The sequence below is a fragment of the Neofelis nebulosa genome, chromosome 14 (assembly GCF_028018385.1).
Source record: "Neofelis nebulosa isolate mNeoNeb1 chromosome 14, mNeoNeb1.pri, whole genome shotgun sequence".
In the NCBI taxonomy this organism is placed as follows: domain Eukaryota; kingdom Metazoa; phylum Chordata; class Mammalia; order Carnivora; family Felidae; genus Neofelis; species Neofelis nebulosa.
This window is the reverse complement of record NC_080795.1, coordinates 54,469,081-54,488,057: the sequence shown is the minus strand read 5'-3', so window position 1 is coordinate 54,488,057 and position 18,977 is coordinate 54,469,081. Positions and strand designations below refer to the sequence as shown.

The window sequence follows — 18,977 nt, the reverse complement described above, 5'->3', positions numbered from 1 at the left end:
TATTGTTAAATAAAACATCCTCTTGCTCTGTGGAGAGGTTTTAGGGGTTTAATCTACAAGAGATCACCAAAAGTAGGTCTGAAAGATGCCAAGGTCACTAAATGGGTCTGCATGCCAGATTGAGAAAATTCTGGGCTTCCCATCAGGAAAGATTATACTATCTTTGGAGGAAACGTGCTGAAAAGCTATGGTAAAATTAGAAGTCATATATTACAGGCAACAATTTAAATTTGTTCCTCCAGGTTGGGGGGCAATCTTGCCATGTACATGGAGTCATAAAATGTTCTTTTGATTTGGTTCATTAGTTTCACATTTATGAAAACTCCTAAAAAATAATTAAAATGCAGAATAATTTGGGGCGCCTGGGTGGCTCAGTTGGTTAAGCGTCCGACTTCGGCTCAGGTCATGATCTCACAGCCCGTGAGTTCGAGCCCCGCGTCGGGCTCTGTGCTGACCGCTCAGAGCCTGCAGCTTGTTTCAGATTCTGTGTCTCCCTCTGTCTCTGCCCTTCCCCTGTTCATGCTCTGTCTCTCTCTGTCTCAAAAATAAATAAACGTTGAAAAAAAAATTTTTTTTAATGCAGAATAATTTAATGAACACTAATGTTCAACGGAGTATTATTTGTGGTCATGAAAAGTCAGAAGTAAACTAAAAACTTTATCCACATGCACAAAGTTATACAGGTTTAGTAAACCCATGCAATAAAACACTTTTCAGTCATTAAAAATTGTGTTGTGTAAATTATTTAATAAAATGTGAAAATATTTATATGTGACAAAAATGACTATAAAATTGGAGGTGTGATCTTATGTATATAAAAAACAAAATTGGGGTGCCTGGGTGGCTCAGTCAGTTGAGAGTCTGACTTCAGGTCAGGTCATGATCTTGCGGTTTGTGAGTTCGAGCCCCGTATCAGGCTCTGTGCTAACAGCTCAGAGCCTGCAGCCTGCTTCAGATTCTGTGTCTCCTCCTCTTTCTGTCTCTTCCTCCCATGCTCATGTTCTCTCTCTGTCTCTCAATAATAAATAAACGCTAAAAAATTTTTTTAAATAAAAAAAAAAAACAAAATAGACACAAAAAGAAATGATAGACTTTGATGTCATGACCAAGTAATAGTGAAATAGATGTAGTAGAATAGTGAAATATTTTCACTCTTTCCCAAATTGCCTAAGTATGGTTATAATTCTTCCATAATTAAAATGATATTTAAAGGAAATATGCATGTTTTTCCCTTCCTAGAGCAAATTTAGATACAGGAAAGCATTTTTTTTTTAGGCCATGGGTTTTCTATGATGACTTTATAGTTCATGTAACACATGTTAAAATAGCCAAGAACCCAATCACATGAAAATATCTCTCATAAACTCTTTAATATATGCATTGGTTTGGATTAGGATACATGAGATACATATAAAGGTTGCCATATAGCTTTTGTAATATTAAATAGTATTCTATGGCTTCCTTACCTTATCTTTTGGATGTCCAGTTTGGCTGAAATAAATGGCATAACGGTCATCACCTTTAATGTAGAATCTATAGACATCAGATTCTGGAGCCACCAAAAATCCACTGAAGCGTGCGACAAATGTATCTTGCTCCATAGGCCAGATATAGGAAGCTGAATCTACCCAACTGGCACCCATGTACCCTGGTGTTTTCTCATTGTATTCAAGTATCTCTTCAAGATGTACTGGCCTACTATTATTCCAGAGCTCAAGCTTTAGGCCTCTCCCACCTGAATGTAACAAAAAAGTATTCTCATCAGAATTTTGATGTGGTGTCTCAATGGCCCTCTATGTGGGTGGTAGTTATAGATTATTCTACTGTTATTCACATTTTTAGAGCATGCATGTTAACGAAACAATTGCACATACCTGTACATATACCTGTATCCACAGTTTAGAGTGCTGTTAAGATAGTCTACAATTTATTTATGATTATTTCATATATTTGCACCTCAGATTCTACATATGTAAAATAGGAGTGATATTACTATTTGTGTGGTTGCTATGGGGATTAGATATTAGTGCTTTACTTAAGATAATAATATAATAATTATTACCTATGACATGACTCATGTTGTTTTATACAGTTAAATCTCAAAACTTCACGGTTCAGACCATTTGATTTCAAAACCTTTGCCTGATTACTCTAACAAAAGTTACTCTACTAATGGTTTACAAGTAATCAAGGAACAGACAGTGTTGGCTTTAAGATTTGTCATTATTTGTTCTTCTTTTTGACATTACATCTGCTATGAATTCATCTCCTTCTTGGACAGAATCAGAGAGAATTATCATTAAAGTTAACCTACACTTGCCAATGTAAACTCTGTAATTAAAAGTTTTTTCCTAATCATAAGGGAGCCATCTCACTTTTTTTCTTTTTTCTTCCTTGAAACACAACAATCAGACACATGCCTTCTTTCAGCAGCCTTAAGCTGTTCTGGAGCGGCTGGATCTAGAAAACAAAGGCTCCTCCTCTTCAGCGGAGTTTGTTCAGAGAGAAGTTTGTGCGTCTCAAACTTCTGCACCAGCAGTGTGCTCTGATATACACAACTCTCTTTAAAGTTACCAACTGTGATTATCAAAATTCTCTTCTGAAACTGGTCATTTTTTTCTAATGTCATCCAAAACAAGGAAATTTAAGAGGCTGATAAATGTAATTTTCTTGGCTCCAAATACCAACCAGTGATACAATTATAAACCAATTTCACTTTGTGCACAAGATATGAGAAACACACCCTCAGATCCAGGCACAGCCTCTCAGTGCTATCACTGCAGATGTCACTTTGGCCACAGGCCAAAGTCTGGAAAGAATTTTGAGTCCCCTTTCTCCCATCCCGTTATCACTCTTAAAACATTCCAGACAAGTAAGGATTTAACCTCTCCCATTTATTTTTTAACCACAGAAAGGCATTCATACAATTTCCATGTAGCCTGCACCAACATTTAGTAATCTCATTTAATTTTAAATAAACTCACCACTGAACTCATTCAATAGAGATGTGTTGTTTTCAGTAGGGTGTCTGAGGAATTTGGTGCAGCTTTGATGCAGCTATTTTAATGCAAATATTTCCTGATCCAAAAACTAGGAAGAAATTTATTATAATTCTCACCACAAATTCTAAATAGTTCAAATATTTTTTGTTACTAATTGTTATGGGCTGAATATTTGTATCCCTTCCAAAACTTGTATAATGAAACCTAATGCCCAATGTGATGTTATTAGCAGGGGGGGCCTTTGGGAGGTTGTTTAGGTCATGAGATTGGACCTAATTTCATAAATGGGATTAGAGTCCTTATAACAGAGGCCCCACAGAGCTCTCTAGACCCAGGAAGGTGCCATCTATGAGGAGGCAGGCCTTCATCCAATCTGCTGGTACCATGATCTGGGACTTCCCAGCCTCCAGAGCTGTAAGATACACATGTTGGTTGTTTATATGCTACCTGGTCTATGGTGTTCTGTTTTAGCAGCCTGAATGTACTAAAGCCCTAATGATATATGTCTTCTTACATAAATGCAGAAATGGCTGTTCTCTCTTCTGGTAACTTACCTGGATATACAGTTCTGAGAACATCAGGTTTAGGGGGTGTCTTGCAGCATATGCTATTTTCTGTGACATTCAAAATATCACAGGCTTGGCCTAGGAAGAAGCAAGGTGTAAAGCTATTACTACAGAGCTCCATAATGTAAATCACAATCAGCTTATCTTGAAATACTTTTTTGATAAAAACCAAGTTGCATAAGCAAAGAAACAAAGCTAGGGGTTCTTCATTTCCTTTATATGTTCTCCATGAAAGCTCATCACTCATTAATTGTCATACTTTTACATGGTAATGTTTTCCTGGCAAAACATCACAAGCCTGAGTTAGAAAATTTTGTAATTTCTGAGAAACAAATTTTTAAAAAATGATAAAACTATGTCACTGTAAGAGATTTCACTCTGAGTCCAAAGTGAAGCTTTCTATTTTGTCTCCTACAGAAAAGGTGCTGAATAAACTCATGATGTTCAGAATCTGCAATAGCAGATGATCCCAGCCCTCTTAGGTAAGATAAATAAATAAAATGGCCCTATAGTCCAAGTTCTCCAAATGAAAACAACAGAGATAATAATTTGTAAATGGTATTTTCACAGGCAGACTGAAACCAAAACAGACAGGGTCTAAATGAGAATGATTATACTTATACATAAGCACAATTTGAATTGAACAAAGAGTCTATGGTTTAGACTTCCAAGTGTTCCTCACAGTCAGAGCCTAATGTAAGGTGAGTCCATTAAGTATTTACTGACATGGGAATCACAGCCCATGAAAAGTGAGGCAAGGGTTAGCAAATGGAGGAAGGTATCTTTTCCAAGTCCTGCCTGGTGGCCTGGAAAACATACTTCAACACTACCTGTCGTGATTTTGAACGCTCTGTGAATGCAAGGTAATTGAACTAGAAAACAGTGCATTTGAACAGTATATTAAACCAACTTAGCCCATTTTGTTTGGAGCAAGGGAAAGATACATAAACAAATCATTATTTTCAAGAAATTACTGACGATTTCTCAACACCCAAAAAATGAACAATCCAATTAAAAAGTGGGCAGAAGACACAAATAGACACTCTTCCAAAGAAGACACACAAATGGCCAAAAGACCAATGGAAAGATGCTCAACATCATTCATCAGCAGCGAAATACAAATCAAAACTACAATGAAATATCACCTCACACCTGTCAAATGGCTAAAATCAACAACACAAGAAACAGCTATCGGCAAGGATGTGGAGAAAGGGGAAACCTCTTGCACTGTTGGTGGGAATGCAAATTGATGCAGCTACTCTGGAAAACAGAACAAGATTCCTCAAAATGTTAAAAAAAAAATTATCCTATGATCCAGCAATTGCACTACTAGGTACTTACCCAAAGAATACAAAAATACTAATTCAAAGGGATACATGCACCCCAATGTTTATATCAGCATTATCTACAATAGCCAAATTATGGAAACAGACCAAGTGTCCATCAAGTGATGAAAAGATAAAGTAGAGATGGTATACACACACACACACACACACACACACACACACACACACACACACTGGAATATTACCCAGCCATAAAAAGAATGAAATCTTGTCATTTGAAATGACGCGGATGAAGCTAGAGAGTATTATGCTAAGCAAAATAAGTCAGAGAAAAACAAATACCATATAATTTCACTCATATGTGGAATTTAAGAGAAAAACCACCAAGCAAAGGGAAAACAGAGGGGGGGGGGCAAACCAAGAAACAGACTCTTAACTATTGAAAACAAGCTGATGGTTACCAGAGGAGAGGTGGATGGGGGATGGGTTAAATAGTTGATGGGGATTAAGGCATGCACTTGTTGGAATGAGCACTGGATGTTGTATGGAAACCAATTTGACAATAAATTATATTTTAAAAAATGCAAAAAAAAACCCCACCTTTTAAAAAAAGTAACAAGTTAAAAGAAAAAGGAATTACTGAGGATTTAAAATCTTAAACCTGGTTGCCACATTAATGGCAATGAAGTACCATAAAAATTTAGCATGCTATAGTTATATTTGCATGTCAACTGTATCACAATATCAGATCCTAAAGCACAGTATATAAATTAAAAATATTTTATGTTCTTGGTTTTAATATTTGAAACATATTTATATATAAACTTCAAAATAACATACATGATATTTAAAAATCTTATTGCCTCAGTTTTAATATTTATGCAGGTGACCAGTAAGGATTCATAGAGATAGAGATATAAATGTTAGATGAGGTTATTTTATATTAATTTCTTTTCTTCAAATCACATTTTGGTTGGCTCATGGGTATATTCCTTACAAGTAGAAAGTACCATGGCAGAGGGCTGTATCAGAAAAAGTATGTACCCAATTGCATGGGCAGACATGCAGTCCTCTGCTCATCAAGGTAGGTAAGATCATTATGACAAAGTGGGCAGATCCCCTCTATTACATTCATCCTCTATCTCCTTTTTGAGCTACACAGCTCCCTGCCTTGAACTGGTCTCAACCAGACACATAAAAATGATGTATAACAAGAGAACCAAGCCCTATGTACATTTGTAAAGATAGAACACATTAATGCTCTTTCCAAAGCCAACATCATCAGTGATTCCTGATGTCCAGATAAAACACAGTCAGTGAAAAGGGAATGAGAAGAGTATCCCCATGTACTTTACATTTCCCCATAACCAACCCCCTGAGAATTATACAACAGTTCAAGAAAGGCATTTAAAAGTTTGCTAAATAGGGGCGCCTGGGTGGCGCAGTCGGTTAAGTGTCCGACTTCAGCCAGGTCACGATCTCGCAGTCCGTGAGTTCGAGCCCCGCGTCAGGCTCTGGGCTGATGGCTCGGAGCCTGGAGCCTGTTTCCGATTCTGTCTCCCTCTCTCTCTGCCCCTCCCCCGTTCATGCTCTGTTTCTCTCTGTCCCAAAAATAAATAAAAAACGTTGAAAAAAAAAATTTAAAAAAAAAAAGTTTGCTAAATAGAGGGTATATGTGTCTCAAAGTATGGTGGGGAATTTGTGGATGGCAACTACGATGCTCCCACACAATGTCCTTTGGTGATGAACTCAGAGCCCAAGTCCTGGTCAGGTAAGGCTGCAAGAAATAGCCCTCACTGAAAAGTAGCAATGGGAAAAGTATCAAGCCCCAAAACCAAATGCCCATGTGAAAATACTCAGCTTTAAAAGTAAGACATTAAGGGGGTGCCTGGGCAGCCCAGTCAGTTAAGTGTCCAACTCTGGGTTTCTACTCAGGTCATGATGTCACAGTTCTGCTGACAACGCAGAGCCTGCTTGGGATTCTTTCTCTCTCTCCCCCTCCCTGGCTTAAGCTCGCGCTCTCTCTCAAAATAAATAAATAAACTTAAATAAATGTAAGACATTAATTGAAAAAAGACTATTATTCTGCTTACAAATTATTTAAAAGCCAGGATCTATTCTTATAATGTAATATATTAAAAGTCATAAAAAATACCTCCAACTAGAACTCTGATTGGGAAATCTGTCTGATCAAAGAATCGTCCACTTATTGTTAGCATGGTGCCACCTTGAATGCTTCCTCGTGATGGGGAAATCATAGTGACCTCTGGAGAGAGGGAGGAGAAACACATTAAATAAAATTTCATGAACATTACACATAAACCCAAATGCTTGAGTTTTATAAATTTTCTAGATTACCTAGCCTTGGCACATAGCACAGCACAGGCACTGGATTACTAAATGAATGAATTAAATGTTTCAATTTGGTCTCTGGTGCAACCCTGCAAAAAGGACAATTAATATGGCTCTCACAGAGACCTACATCTCGTGGGAACCAGTCTTTAGTGCTGACTGGTACTAAAGAGATACTGGTAATGGAGGATGCAGAAATTAAGGAAAACCTGGGCTGAGCAGAGTTGTTTGATTCAAACAAAGAAAAAACACAGGAAGGCAAGAGAACAGCCTCTTTACCCCTATGCTCTTAAATAATAAGTTTTTCTTCTATTTCTGGGCCAACATCTTATATTTGTATTTTTCTCATACGGTAATGCATTAACTATGATTGGAAGTCTTCTGGCTTCATATATAAAAATTTTAGGTATATTAGTAAAATAGCCAGTGCATGATATATGGTAGATTCTTATTGAAATTTATTCTTATTAGTTCTATCTATCAAAGTTCTTTGTATTTTTACATATGAGTTTCACATTAAATAGAAAAAGCCAGGATATGTCATATGTGATTGATTCCAAGACACTTTTCTTCACGTTTGAACATCTCTGAAATCTGAACGTGCCATTCCATCAATCACTCCTGACCTGGAATGAAGTGTAATTCTTCCAGGAGGGTTTGTGTTTGCTTTTGACACTCTCCTAGGAGTCTACCAACCTGAGATTTCTGTAAATTACAATAAATTATAATCTGCTTGAGGATTCTTTTGGACCATACCGAGACCATAAATCTGAGAGTACTGCCTCGTAGATTAAACTGACAGTGGAGAATTTTTTTTCCTCCCTCAACCCACAGCCCAAGCAGAGACATGCAAATTTCTCTTCTGTCTTTCCCTTGGTTTTTCAACCTTCTATTTAAAATATAGTTTTCAGGGGTGCCTGGGTAGCTTAGTCCATTAACCGTCCAATTTCAGCTCAGGTCATGATCTCACGGTTTGTGAGTTCAAGCCCCACGTTGGTTCTGTGCTGAGCCTGAAGCCTGCTTCAGATTCTGTGTCTCCCTCTCTCTCTGACCCTCCTCCTCCACTCACATTCTCTCTCCCTGCCTCAAAAATAAATAAATATTAAAATATAGTTTTCAGGGACTTAGCTTAATGTCAGGGCTTCCTATTAGGCTCCCCATCTTGTGTGCTTTTCCTTTCTTAGCAATACATAAATTAATATAGTTCCCTTAAATCATTATTATCTTCGATTTGATGAAAGCACACATATCCCCCTTCTGTCCCTCTCATTCTTTCTCTCTGTCACACACACACATACACACACACACACACACACACACAGGTCACATACCTGCATATGTTTGAAACATTGAAATTTTATTTAGAGAAGAAACAAAATATGCCATTTTTTGTGGGAAACTCCTGTGTAAAAAAAAAAAAAGTAAAAATCCTTACTTTAAAATAAACTTTACTTTAGGAAAATGTTATTTTTTTAGTGATATAAATCATGTCATAATTTGCAAAAGAGCTGGACAGAACATTTTGGGAAGATAAAAATTGTTCTATATCTTGATGTACTTATTGGTTACATAAATATAACAGTATACAAATCAAGTAGTCATCTGTCAGAACTTACTACACTGCACACTTAAATTATGTACATTTTATTATATGCAAATTATACCTCAGTAAAGAATTCATATTAATGTAAAAAAATAGGATCACCCTTCATGCAGTCTCTTGTGTTGACGGCCCTTGTCTCTCCTCTCTTATAACCCATTTGACATCAGAGTAACTAACATTACTGAACACTTATCAGATATCATGCTAAGGTTTTTAAGCTTTTAATCTAAGATTTTTTAAGCTTTAAACTTATTATGCCATTTTATCCTTACATTAACCCCATGAGGTAGGTACAAGTCAGAGAATCCACTTCTGTTACTCAAAATCACATGGGGAGTAAGTGGTAGAAATAGAATTTGAAGTCAGGCAAGTTGAGTCCTGACCTCTGGCTCCTATCCTGTATCCTACACAGTTCTCTTCTCCTGCCACTCACTAATCTGCATGAAAGCACAATGAATGAAAGCAGATTAACAGTAACGCACCAGAGTTAAGTCACCCTTCACAAACATAGAACTTCTTCACATTTTTTGACAGACATAAGATTTGCACTTTCATAGCCTGGAGAGCATGGACGGTAAGGAATCCGATCCTAGAAGTTAAATGCTGTTCCCTTAGTTACCTCAATGTAATTCATAATTAGAGAAGTTAAGAAATTCAAGTATTAAGACTGAAAGCCCATTCATTATATTTCTAACACACCAAACTAGAATCTAAAAGGATAAGGCAAATCTTGTGGTTGAGACCAGCAGTAAACTACAAATCTGACCCAAGCACTATGATCCACATTTGCAAGACTAAAGGGTCTCTGCAAATACTGAATGCTAAATTAGTTATTTAAGAAGTTCATACTGGATTCATGGTTGTATGCTATAAGCCTTTCAATTGATTTCTCAAAGATCTGAAATGATGCCAACTCCAAAAATATTGTCTGTGGCCAGATCCTGCATCTGAAAAATTAACCCTGCTTCTTAAGTTGGTGGGAAAATTGCCTCCTGAAATAAAATGTGAATGTAATTTATTTGGTATGACACTGAGATGATTTTCACTAATTCATTGATAATGACTAGGCATTTCTCAATTAAGGCAGCCTCATCTGAACCTTATCAGTTTGGAACAGCTGTTGTTTGAACTTGGGGTAATAGAGGAGAGAAGGTGAACTATTAAAAGAAATAGAGAATGGAAGCCACGATGGTCTTTAATTGGTTCATTTGATATTCAGGAAGACTCCTGAAATTTGTAAAATATGGATTTTTTAATTTATAAAATGATTTAACTTTTTAATGCCATGTAATCATAAAACTGGGCTTTTAAAAAGTATATGCCATATTTTTACCAGTTATCTTAAAGTCCTAAGATTGTTTTATATAGAAACACAGTTTCCTCAATTCTGAGGCATTAATACAAAAGAAAAGCTACTGGCTTTAAAAAAAAAAGGAATTATACACCAAGATCACAGAATCAACTATTTTAAGCAATATTTTTGCCTATATTATGTGCAAATTTGCTGGCTTTTTAAAATTGAAAGTTTCAGGGCATGTTAATGCAACATGCTGATTTATATATACTTATCAATCACATTCAAGCTTGATCACTCAAACCTATTTTTAGATAATTATTTCTCTGAGAAATCTATGACGGATTTGGTAATTAATACCTTTCACACAGACTCAGAACTAAGAATTCATCTTTTTCACCTGAAGAAGAATGACAGTGGCATTAAAAAAAAGCAAACACGTTTCAAGAAATCATTTAAAACTCAGTAATTACTGCTTCTAACATGATTTTCTAATTTTTTCAATAAAATCCTATTGCCTATATACATATGTAGGTACTGTCCCTGCTGAAAAAAAAAGCTGGTAAATCATGGGACACTATGTCATTTGCCCCATGGAAATCACAACAGTGAGTCATAGTACCATTTACATGCCATCCACTATGGTCTGCCCTTGAATAATATTCTTCATGGTTTTGGTCCAGTCTATATTGGTCTATAATAAAGTATGCAATCCAATCATCACTTTGTTATAAACCTATTCCTTCTGGATGTCTGGAACCAGATGATCCTCAAATACAATGATAATGGATTTGGTCTCACCAACTCAATTACGGTTCTATGCATGAAAGGATCAAACATCATCCTTATTTTGCAGTCTGTGAGGAATAACACCTACTTTGATTGTAATATTGCCATTCTTCTCAATCTTTTTCATCTTTTTTCAATCTTTTCTAATCATTCATCTCTCTTCAGAAACAAAAAAGAAATCAAAAGACTTATCCTATTATTGATCTACTACAGCTATGTTAGTATTGGATGGCTTGATAGTATGATTTATTTGGATTTCTGTTAACTGGCTCATTTTCTCATTGGAAGACACTATGATACATTGGGCAGAATAATTCATTTAGGTTTGGCACATCTTGGTCCTGCCCATAAAAGGCCATTAGCATGCCCCAGTTAGTGTGACAGCCAACAAATGTCCCACACATTTACAAATGCACAGAGAGGTGGGGTAATCCTGCCATGGTCAAAGAATTCTGGATCAGGATGTTACGTAGTGATCCAATGTGGTTCTATGGCTGTAACCCTCCACCACTCTTTGCAGAGCACTGGAACGGAATGCTCAGAGGCTGGAGTTAAGCTGTGTGGGTTCACATTCCAGCACTCCTTCCAACTGGCTGAATATCCGTGGGCAAATTACTCAACATTCCTGAGTCTCATTGTTCCCAGTGTGCAACACAGGGGAGATGGTAACACTCAATTTCATAGGTTCTTTGGGAGAATTCAACTAGACAATATATGTAAAGTGCTTAGTACCATGCCTGCGACTAAATGTTCTTTATTATCTGTAATATGAGGTTTGCAACATGTGTTGAGATTTGCATATTCTGATATTTCTATAAACATATGGTAGTCTTTCTTAGTGAAATTAGGATGTAGGATATCTACATATAACTCCCTTTCTCCAATTTGTGCCTCAGACACAGCCTTTCAGCTGTTGGGAAATCTAGCATTACCTAAAACAACAAGTAAATCTTTGACTGTGATACTGAAAAGGGTTCTTTTAGGTCTTACAGCTTTTCTGACTTAATTGTAATTCTTTTGATAACCGAATAGTTCAGTTTTGATGTGAACTAATGTTAAGAGTAAATAAAATCTTGATTGATTCCAAGATGATTTCTAGCTTTATTAAAAATCATGATTATAAGTGATTAACATTGGTGCTAAGATGGACAATTGAGAGCTGTAACTGCCATCTTTCATCACTCTGTATGTCTTGATGCTTTAAATGAATACCTTTATGCGATAATATTAACTGTGGGATTTTATTTACTCTTACATTAGTTCACATCAAAACTGAACTATTCAGTTATCAAAAGAATTACAATTAAGTCAGAAAAGCTGTAAGACATAAAAGAACCCTTTTCAATATCACAATCAAAGATTTATTTTGTTGTTTTAGGTAATGCCAGATTTCCCAACAGTTGAAAGGCTGTGTCTGAGATACAAACTGGAGAAAGGGAGTTACGGACCCCTTAAACATTAATTTGGGAGAAGGAAGTGATTAGCCGTTCTTTAATCTCTGGATCTATAGCACAAAGTAAATATATACTTTTATTTTATTTACCCAGTTGACTCAATTATGAAAATTATTATTTACAAAATGACCTACCTTCCATAATCACTATCCAAGATGAAGCTGACATTGTGATGACCTGGAATTAATTAAAATACACAATCAATTAAATTCCCAATCACAGGAGAACAATAACTATACATTATAAAGCTGATTTAAAACCAAAGTAAAGACATTTAAAATTAAAACTGTAATTACACAACCATTTATTAATCCTCAAAGACATTATCTGAAAGAAGTATTTTAAAATATACACACTAAGATGTCTCAAAATTGTAACTAGAGGGGTGCCTGAGAGGCTCAGTCGGTTAAGTGTCTGTCCTCAGTTCAGGTCATGATCTCATGGTTCGTGAGTTCGAGCCCCACATCAGGCTCTCTGCTGTCAGCACAGAGCCTGCTTCAGATCTTCTGTCCCCCTCTCTCTCTGCCTGTGCCCCACTCACACACTCTCTCCCTCTTAAAAATAAATAAACTTAAATTTTTTAAAAATATAACTAGAAAAACCTGACAAAATATAATAATGAATGAAGGATGATAAAAGAACATATGCATAACCATATACCCCTCAAATTTCCTTGATTCATTCAACAGCTATTTATTTGGGGGAGACACTCTGCTAGGGAGATGAGAGACGCAGGGTGAGCTCTCAGTTCTCCAAACTGAGCATATTGTGCAGTAGAGGAAAGAGCCAAGCGCAATGACACAGAGAGCTAAAAATTGTGATAAAGCTATCAAAGAGAAGGAGAGTGAACTTTGAGAGTGGAAGGCAGGGCATCAGTGAAGGCTGTTTTGAAGACATGACATTTTATCGGAAATTCTCAAGATGGGAGGAGGCTTGTTAAGGCTCTGAGACAGAATGAAGTGAAGCTCATTCTAGAACTAAAGATTATAATGGATGCTAGCTGAACCTACTGTGGCAATCATTTCACAATATGTGAGTATCAAGCCATCAAGTTGTATGCCTTAAACTTACATAGTGATCTATGTCGATATAAAACTGGAAAAAAAGAACGGAAAGATTTATGTGCCTGGAGTACATAGACCAAGGGGGAAAAAAAACAACATAAAAATTAAGGCTAAAGGGAAAACAGCTAAATTAGTAATGTAATTTTCTGGATGACAGAAGAATAAAAAAAAAAGAAATCTGAAGTTTACCCTCAATGTAAACCTTAGGAAAAAGGTAATTTATACATGCCTACATGAAACTGAAAAGAAGCCAAGGTAAAGAGGAAATGTTGAAAAGAAAGGGATGAAGGGGCAGGGGAGGTCTAAGAGAATATGAAACAAGGAAACAGAGTCAGTCAGGCATTTCTGAGAATTATGAAGAATGATGATCAACATTTACCAATATAGGTTCCAGTCGTCTTACAAATCATAGAACCCATGTCTCCATTTGGATGATCTAGTTTTAGACCATACCTAATAAAATATATATGTTAATTACAAAGTTTAGATTGACAATAGAGTTCTTAAATACTGTATTTCCCTTAAGGATCTATATAATAAAGATCCATTTATTGTCAAATAAATAATAAAATAAAATAAAGTAAAATAAAATAAAATAACTGTGTTTCCTTGAAAACATCTTATGGACTTTAGAATATCTATCAGGACAGAAACTGTTGCTACAACAAAAATTTCTGTAAAATGAAAATATTTCCCAGCCTTGGTTGAAGATACTTGAATAAAGCTTCAGTTTATAATTATTTTGTAGTTAACTTGGCTATCCCCATTGATATTCCTTTTAAATATTTTTAAATACTACCAAATGAAATAGTCATTTGACACAGATATTTCTCAAAATATCCTAAAACATACTAATCTAAATAGTCGTTCATATCATACTGTACTGGAGACAATAGGGGATATCAGGTTACATCTAACTATATAAATGACTGCTGATTTACCGTACAAAATATTATAATTTTAACTGTATTTTAGAGTATTCAACTATACAGTATTGCTAGATATTACTATTTACACTGGCATGTTTATACCTACTATTCATATTCTAAATAAAATTATTTGAATTACTTACAAATTATCAGATTGTGGTATGAGAAGCTCACAGGGCATTCCTCCAATATAAACTCTGTATAAATATTTTATTGGAAAAGATCAAGTTATGTTTAGTAAGTCATTTCAAAATGCTCTCCTCCGACTAAGCTCGCTGACACCTTATATTTTTCTCACAATCACTTATTATTATCCATCGCTCATTCATTCAACAAACACCTATTGTACATCTATTATGTTGCAGTCTCTGCTGTAGATACTGGCACACATCAGGGAATAAAACAAAAATCTTGCCCTTGTGGGACTGACATTCTAACTGGGAAAGACCTGATAACAAACATGATAATCATAATACATTTGGTGTGTTAGAAAGTTATAATACCACAGGAACAGAAAATGTGGAAACAGATAATGGGAACTCTTCCATCAGAAGTTCAATTAAGTCAAATACAAAACAGAATTTTGTGTTTTGTAATACAAAGTATGTTCCTTTAATTCCTACAGGTAGGAATTACACAAGGTCCACAGCAGAAACCCCACAGAGTAATCAGGATGAAAAGAACTAACATCCTCAATGCCACTGGAATGGAAATAAAAAGCTGAGAAGAGGCAGGGTTAGCCTTGAGGGAAACATCTGCCTGTGCATTTCCCTAGATGACCAGGTCAACCTACTGCTTTAAGGATGACAGACCCCGATGCTATTGGAAGCCTGCAGGCATGACTGGTACTGTATTCTTTGCTGCACTCAGAACAAACCACCCAGGTTCCATGCCAACAAATCCCAAATTCAAAGTAAGTGCAGATACAAACATGAACTCTTAAAGTTAGGACTTGAGTTTGCAGAGAACTTTACACTTTTTAATATACTCTTACACACTAATCTTTTATCATTACATTAGGTTTGTAATACAAGTACACTGAATTACTGTACCCAGTATGAGATTTATGGATTCATATTCTCCTTCTAACCTCCCACTTTATTGCATCTAAATAATAAATTTAGCAGCGAACACCTATAGGCACTTACTATGTTTAATCCTTACAACCATCTTATGGGTTAGTAACTATTACTCTTCCATTTTATAGATGAAAAAACTGAGGCAGGAAGGTTAAGTAGCTTGCTTAAGCGTACAGCCATAAGGAATAGATTTGGGATTCAAACCCAGGCAGTTGGACTCCAGCAGGTGCTCTTAACCATGCCCAGTGATTCCCACAGTGATCTGGATTTGTCTATCAGTGGGATTACTACCCTATTTGGCCTTAAATATATAAAATTTTTTCCATCTTATCTTTTATACCAAAATCTCCTTAGTGGGTACCAAGTCCGTTAGTTATTTGTGTGTCCTCTATAATTTGTACCTCATCTGAGTTTGGAGATGAGGCTGAATTGACAAGACCTGTGAGAAGCAGAAGCAGCTTAAACACCTTGGTGTCTTGACTTCCTGCTCAGAACATGGCCACTGCTCCCTGCTAAGGGAATCAAGCCCAGTAAACTGCTTTGGGGGTACTTGGTGTCACAATTAAGATGGTAGAAATGAGATAAATGCAGTTCTAAGACCTTCTTAACCTCTCACATCAATAGATGTGTGAAAAGTTTTTCTACATTTATATATAGTATCTCAGGGTCTCCAGAATATAAGGACTAGGTAGCCTGATCTCTAGGTCGCTGCTGACTGCAGTCCTGTGATTTCATGAAATAATTTCTATCCATTCCCCTGTACTAAACACAAGAAATTTCAGCTACAATTGCGAAAAAAGGAATCTTCTTGAAGGTTAAGCTTTCTATTTCCTGGCATTATTATACGAAAGGATGACTTAGAAAATACCATCTAAGAATTAGAATATAAGCCATTCATGGCATTCAACTATATGGAAGCAAACAAAATCTTTATGCTAAACTATCTATACAAAATGTTAAGTACTTTTTTCTCTATTTAGTACTTATTTTATTATATGTAAGGAAACAATATAAACATTTTCAGAGTATTACACATACATACAAATGTGATTTGAGTTCTACCTCACAGAATGCTACCTAAATTACCTTTGTTTCATTTAGTAAAACCTTTCAAATTACTTGCTTTACACAGTTATATACTCATATGTGTGTATACATATATATCACCTTTTCAGTATTTAAAAAAACCTCTAATTGCTGTATGAACTGTTATCTAATTTATTTATCCATTTTATACATGTATTCGATAAGCATGGAGCCTCTTCAAAGCCATAGTACTGATTCTGTACTTCCTTCTATAGCAAATGAAGAGGGCTTTATGTCTTCCAAGGCAGGACTGAAATAGGTGTAGCACACCTATGCTACAGAAAGATAATGCTAGTTTCTGGTCCAAAATGTGGACAATTATTTCTTGATATTAGGTAAGTAGCCAATATTACCATCTGGTCCATAGCTGGTAAACAGAGGAACCAGTGTTCAAATCCTACACTGTCACTATAAGTTACTATTTTCAGTTTCAGCACTCTCCCATGCACCATGGTGTAGAAGAAAAAGGGCCAAACTGCATGTTAGGAGGCTTCGGTTCCCCCCGTCTTCCCCCATCCCGCTGATCTTGACTAAGCTATAAACCTCCAAGCTACACAGCTACATATATATACAAATTGAGGCAGTTAGATTAGGTAACAAGTTATCCAGTAATAAAGTTCTATGACTAACTCAACTACTATTGAACTTACCTCCATGTTCCTTCCATTAATAATATCCATCAAAGAAAAAAAAAGAGTTACATCAAACCAAAAAAGAATGGCATATTAGCCCTTTGCTTCCATGCTGATGGATGAATCACCTAATAATCTACTTTTCTTCCTATAATATGGCTGAAAATACACTGCTTAATCCCATCACATTGTAGTGATTTTAATATCATTGGACCCATTTATTTTGGAATATCACATCATGAAATACCATGATAAGCATATGTTTCCACATCAAAAATTTACCTCAAAATCCTAACATTTTTCCCATTTGAGCTTAATGCAGTATTACTTCCGTAGACATCAGTGAAGATTCTGCCTTGGATAGTTATTAGTGTGCCTAAAACAAACAAACAAAAAAATCTGTGTAAGATTATCTATCCATACACCCATACACTTAATACCCAACATCAGAGGTATTCCCAATAAAACAGGCATCCAGATACTTATATCCCATGTTCATCACTATTGTTTACCATTGTTCTGAAAGTTCTAGCAAATACAATAAAACATGAGTATTTATGGTATTAAAGCACTATCTGTAAGTATTTATAGATAGTATTTATTAAAGTATTTATTAAAGCAGTTTTTCATGAAAAACAGAATGAATTATTCAATAAATACTGCCTGGGTCATGAATAACATATTTGAAAAAATAAATAAGATCTCTACCAAAAAAAATAAATAAATCCTAAGAGAAATAAAAATTAAATATAAAACTAAAACCATAAAAACTCTTGAAAAATAAGTACAAATTTATAAAATATCTATATAATTTGGGGTGGTACAGCCTTCTACAGCATAAAATGAATGAAGGAATGACAATGGTTAAGAGCTATAGATTTAATTTACAAAATAAAAAATGTCTTAATGACAGGAAAAACCATTAATGAAATTTAAAAGTAAATGGTAAATTAAAAAAAATACTTTCCACATAAAGATATATATATCTTTAAAATATAAAGAATTTTTGTAACTTAATATGGAAAAATTGACTAGCATTAAGTTAAACCAATGTGATGAACAAGTAATTTATAAAAGAAGAAATGCAAATGGTCAATAAATATACATAAATGAGTAATTTTTTTTTATTTTTGTTTTACATTTATTTATTTTTTGAGAGACATAGAGAGACAGAGCACAGTTGGGGAGGGGCAGAGAGAGGAGACACAGAACCCGAAGCAGGCTCCAGGCTCCGAGCTGTCAGCACAGAGCCCAACGTGGGGCTTGAACTCACAAACTGAGAGATCATGACCTGAGCCGAAGTTGGACGTCCAACTGACTCAGCCATCCAGGCGCCCCATAAATGAGTAAATTTAACTGCATAAATCAAGAACTGGAAAAATTAGAAATAAGCTACTATATTTTTCATATAAATACTTGAAAAAACTTAGTACTTAAAATTGTCAAGAGTATAGAAAAGGGTATTTTCACATATTCCTGTTGGGATTATACACTGGTATAATTATAACTATAATGAACTGGAAGCCAGCTAAATGTCCGATAGGGGTATAAATACTTTATAGCAGATTCATATGCACCCACTGAAAATCATTTTTGAGACAATATTGAGAGCTATTGTACAATCAGAAATGTGTTATTTAGGGCACCTGGATAGCTTAGTCGGTTTGGCGTTCAACTTGGTATTGGCTCAAGTCGTGATCTCACGGTTTGTGAGTCTGAGCCACGCGCTGGGCTCTGCACTGACAGTGAGAAGCCTGCTTAGGATTCTCCCTCTTCCTTTCTCTCGGCCCCTCCCGGACTCACACATGTGCACTCTCTCTCTCTCAAAATAAATAAATACT

The 18,977-nt window shown here is 35.6% G+C and overlaps 1 protein-coding gene across 1 annotated transcript in view; it reads right to left on the bottom strand.

Annotated features, from left to right (window-relative positions):
• PKHD1L1 (PKHD1 like 1) overlaps positions 1-18,977 on the bottom strand; it is a 159,903-nt gene that overhangs the window by 127,226 nt on the left and 13,700 nt on the right. The window contains exons 6-13 of the mRNA XM_058698855.1: positions 17,419-17,512; positions 14,483-14,536; positions 13,790-13,863; positions 12,481-12,523; positions 8,538-8,608; positions 7,010-7,120; positions 3,557-3,646; positions 1,467-1,735 (exon numbers count right to left, since the gene is read on the bottom strand). Coding sequence (XP_058554838.1) covers positions 1,467-1,735; positions 3,557-3,646; positions 7,010-7,120; positions 8,538-8,608; positions 12,481-12,523; positions 13,790-13,863; positions 14,483-14,536; positions 17,419-17,512 — 806 coding nt within the window. The remainder of the gene's footprint in view (positions 1-1,466; positions 1,736-3,556; positions 3,647-7,009; positions 7,121-8,537; positions 8,609-12,480; positions 12,524-13,789; positions 13,864-14,482; positions 14,537-17,418; positions 17,513-18,977) is intronic.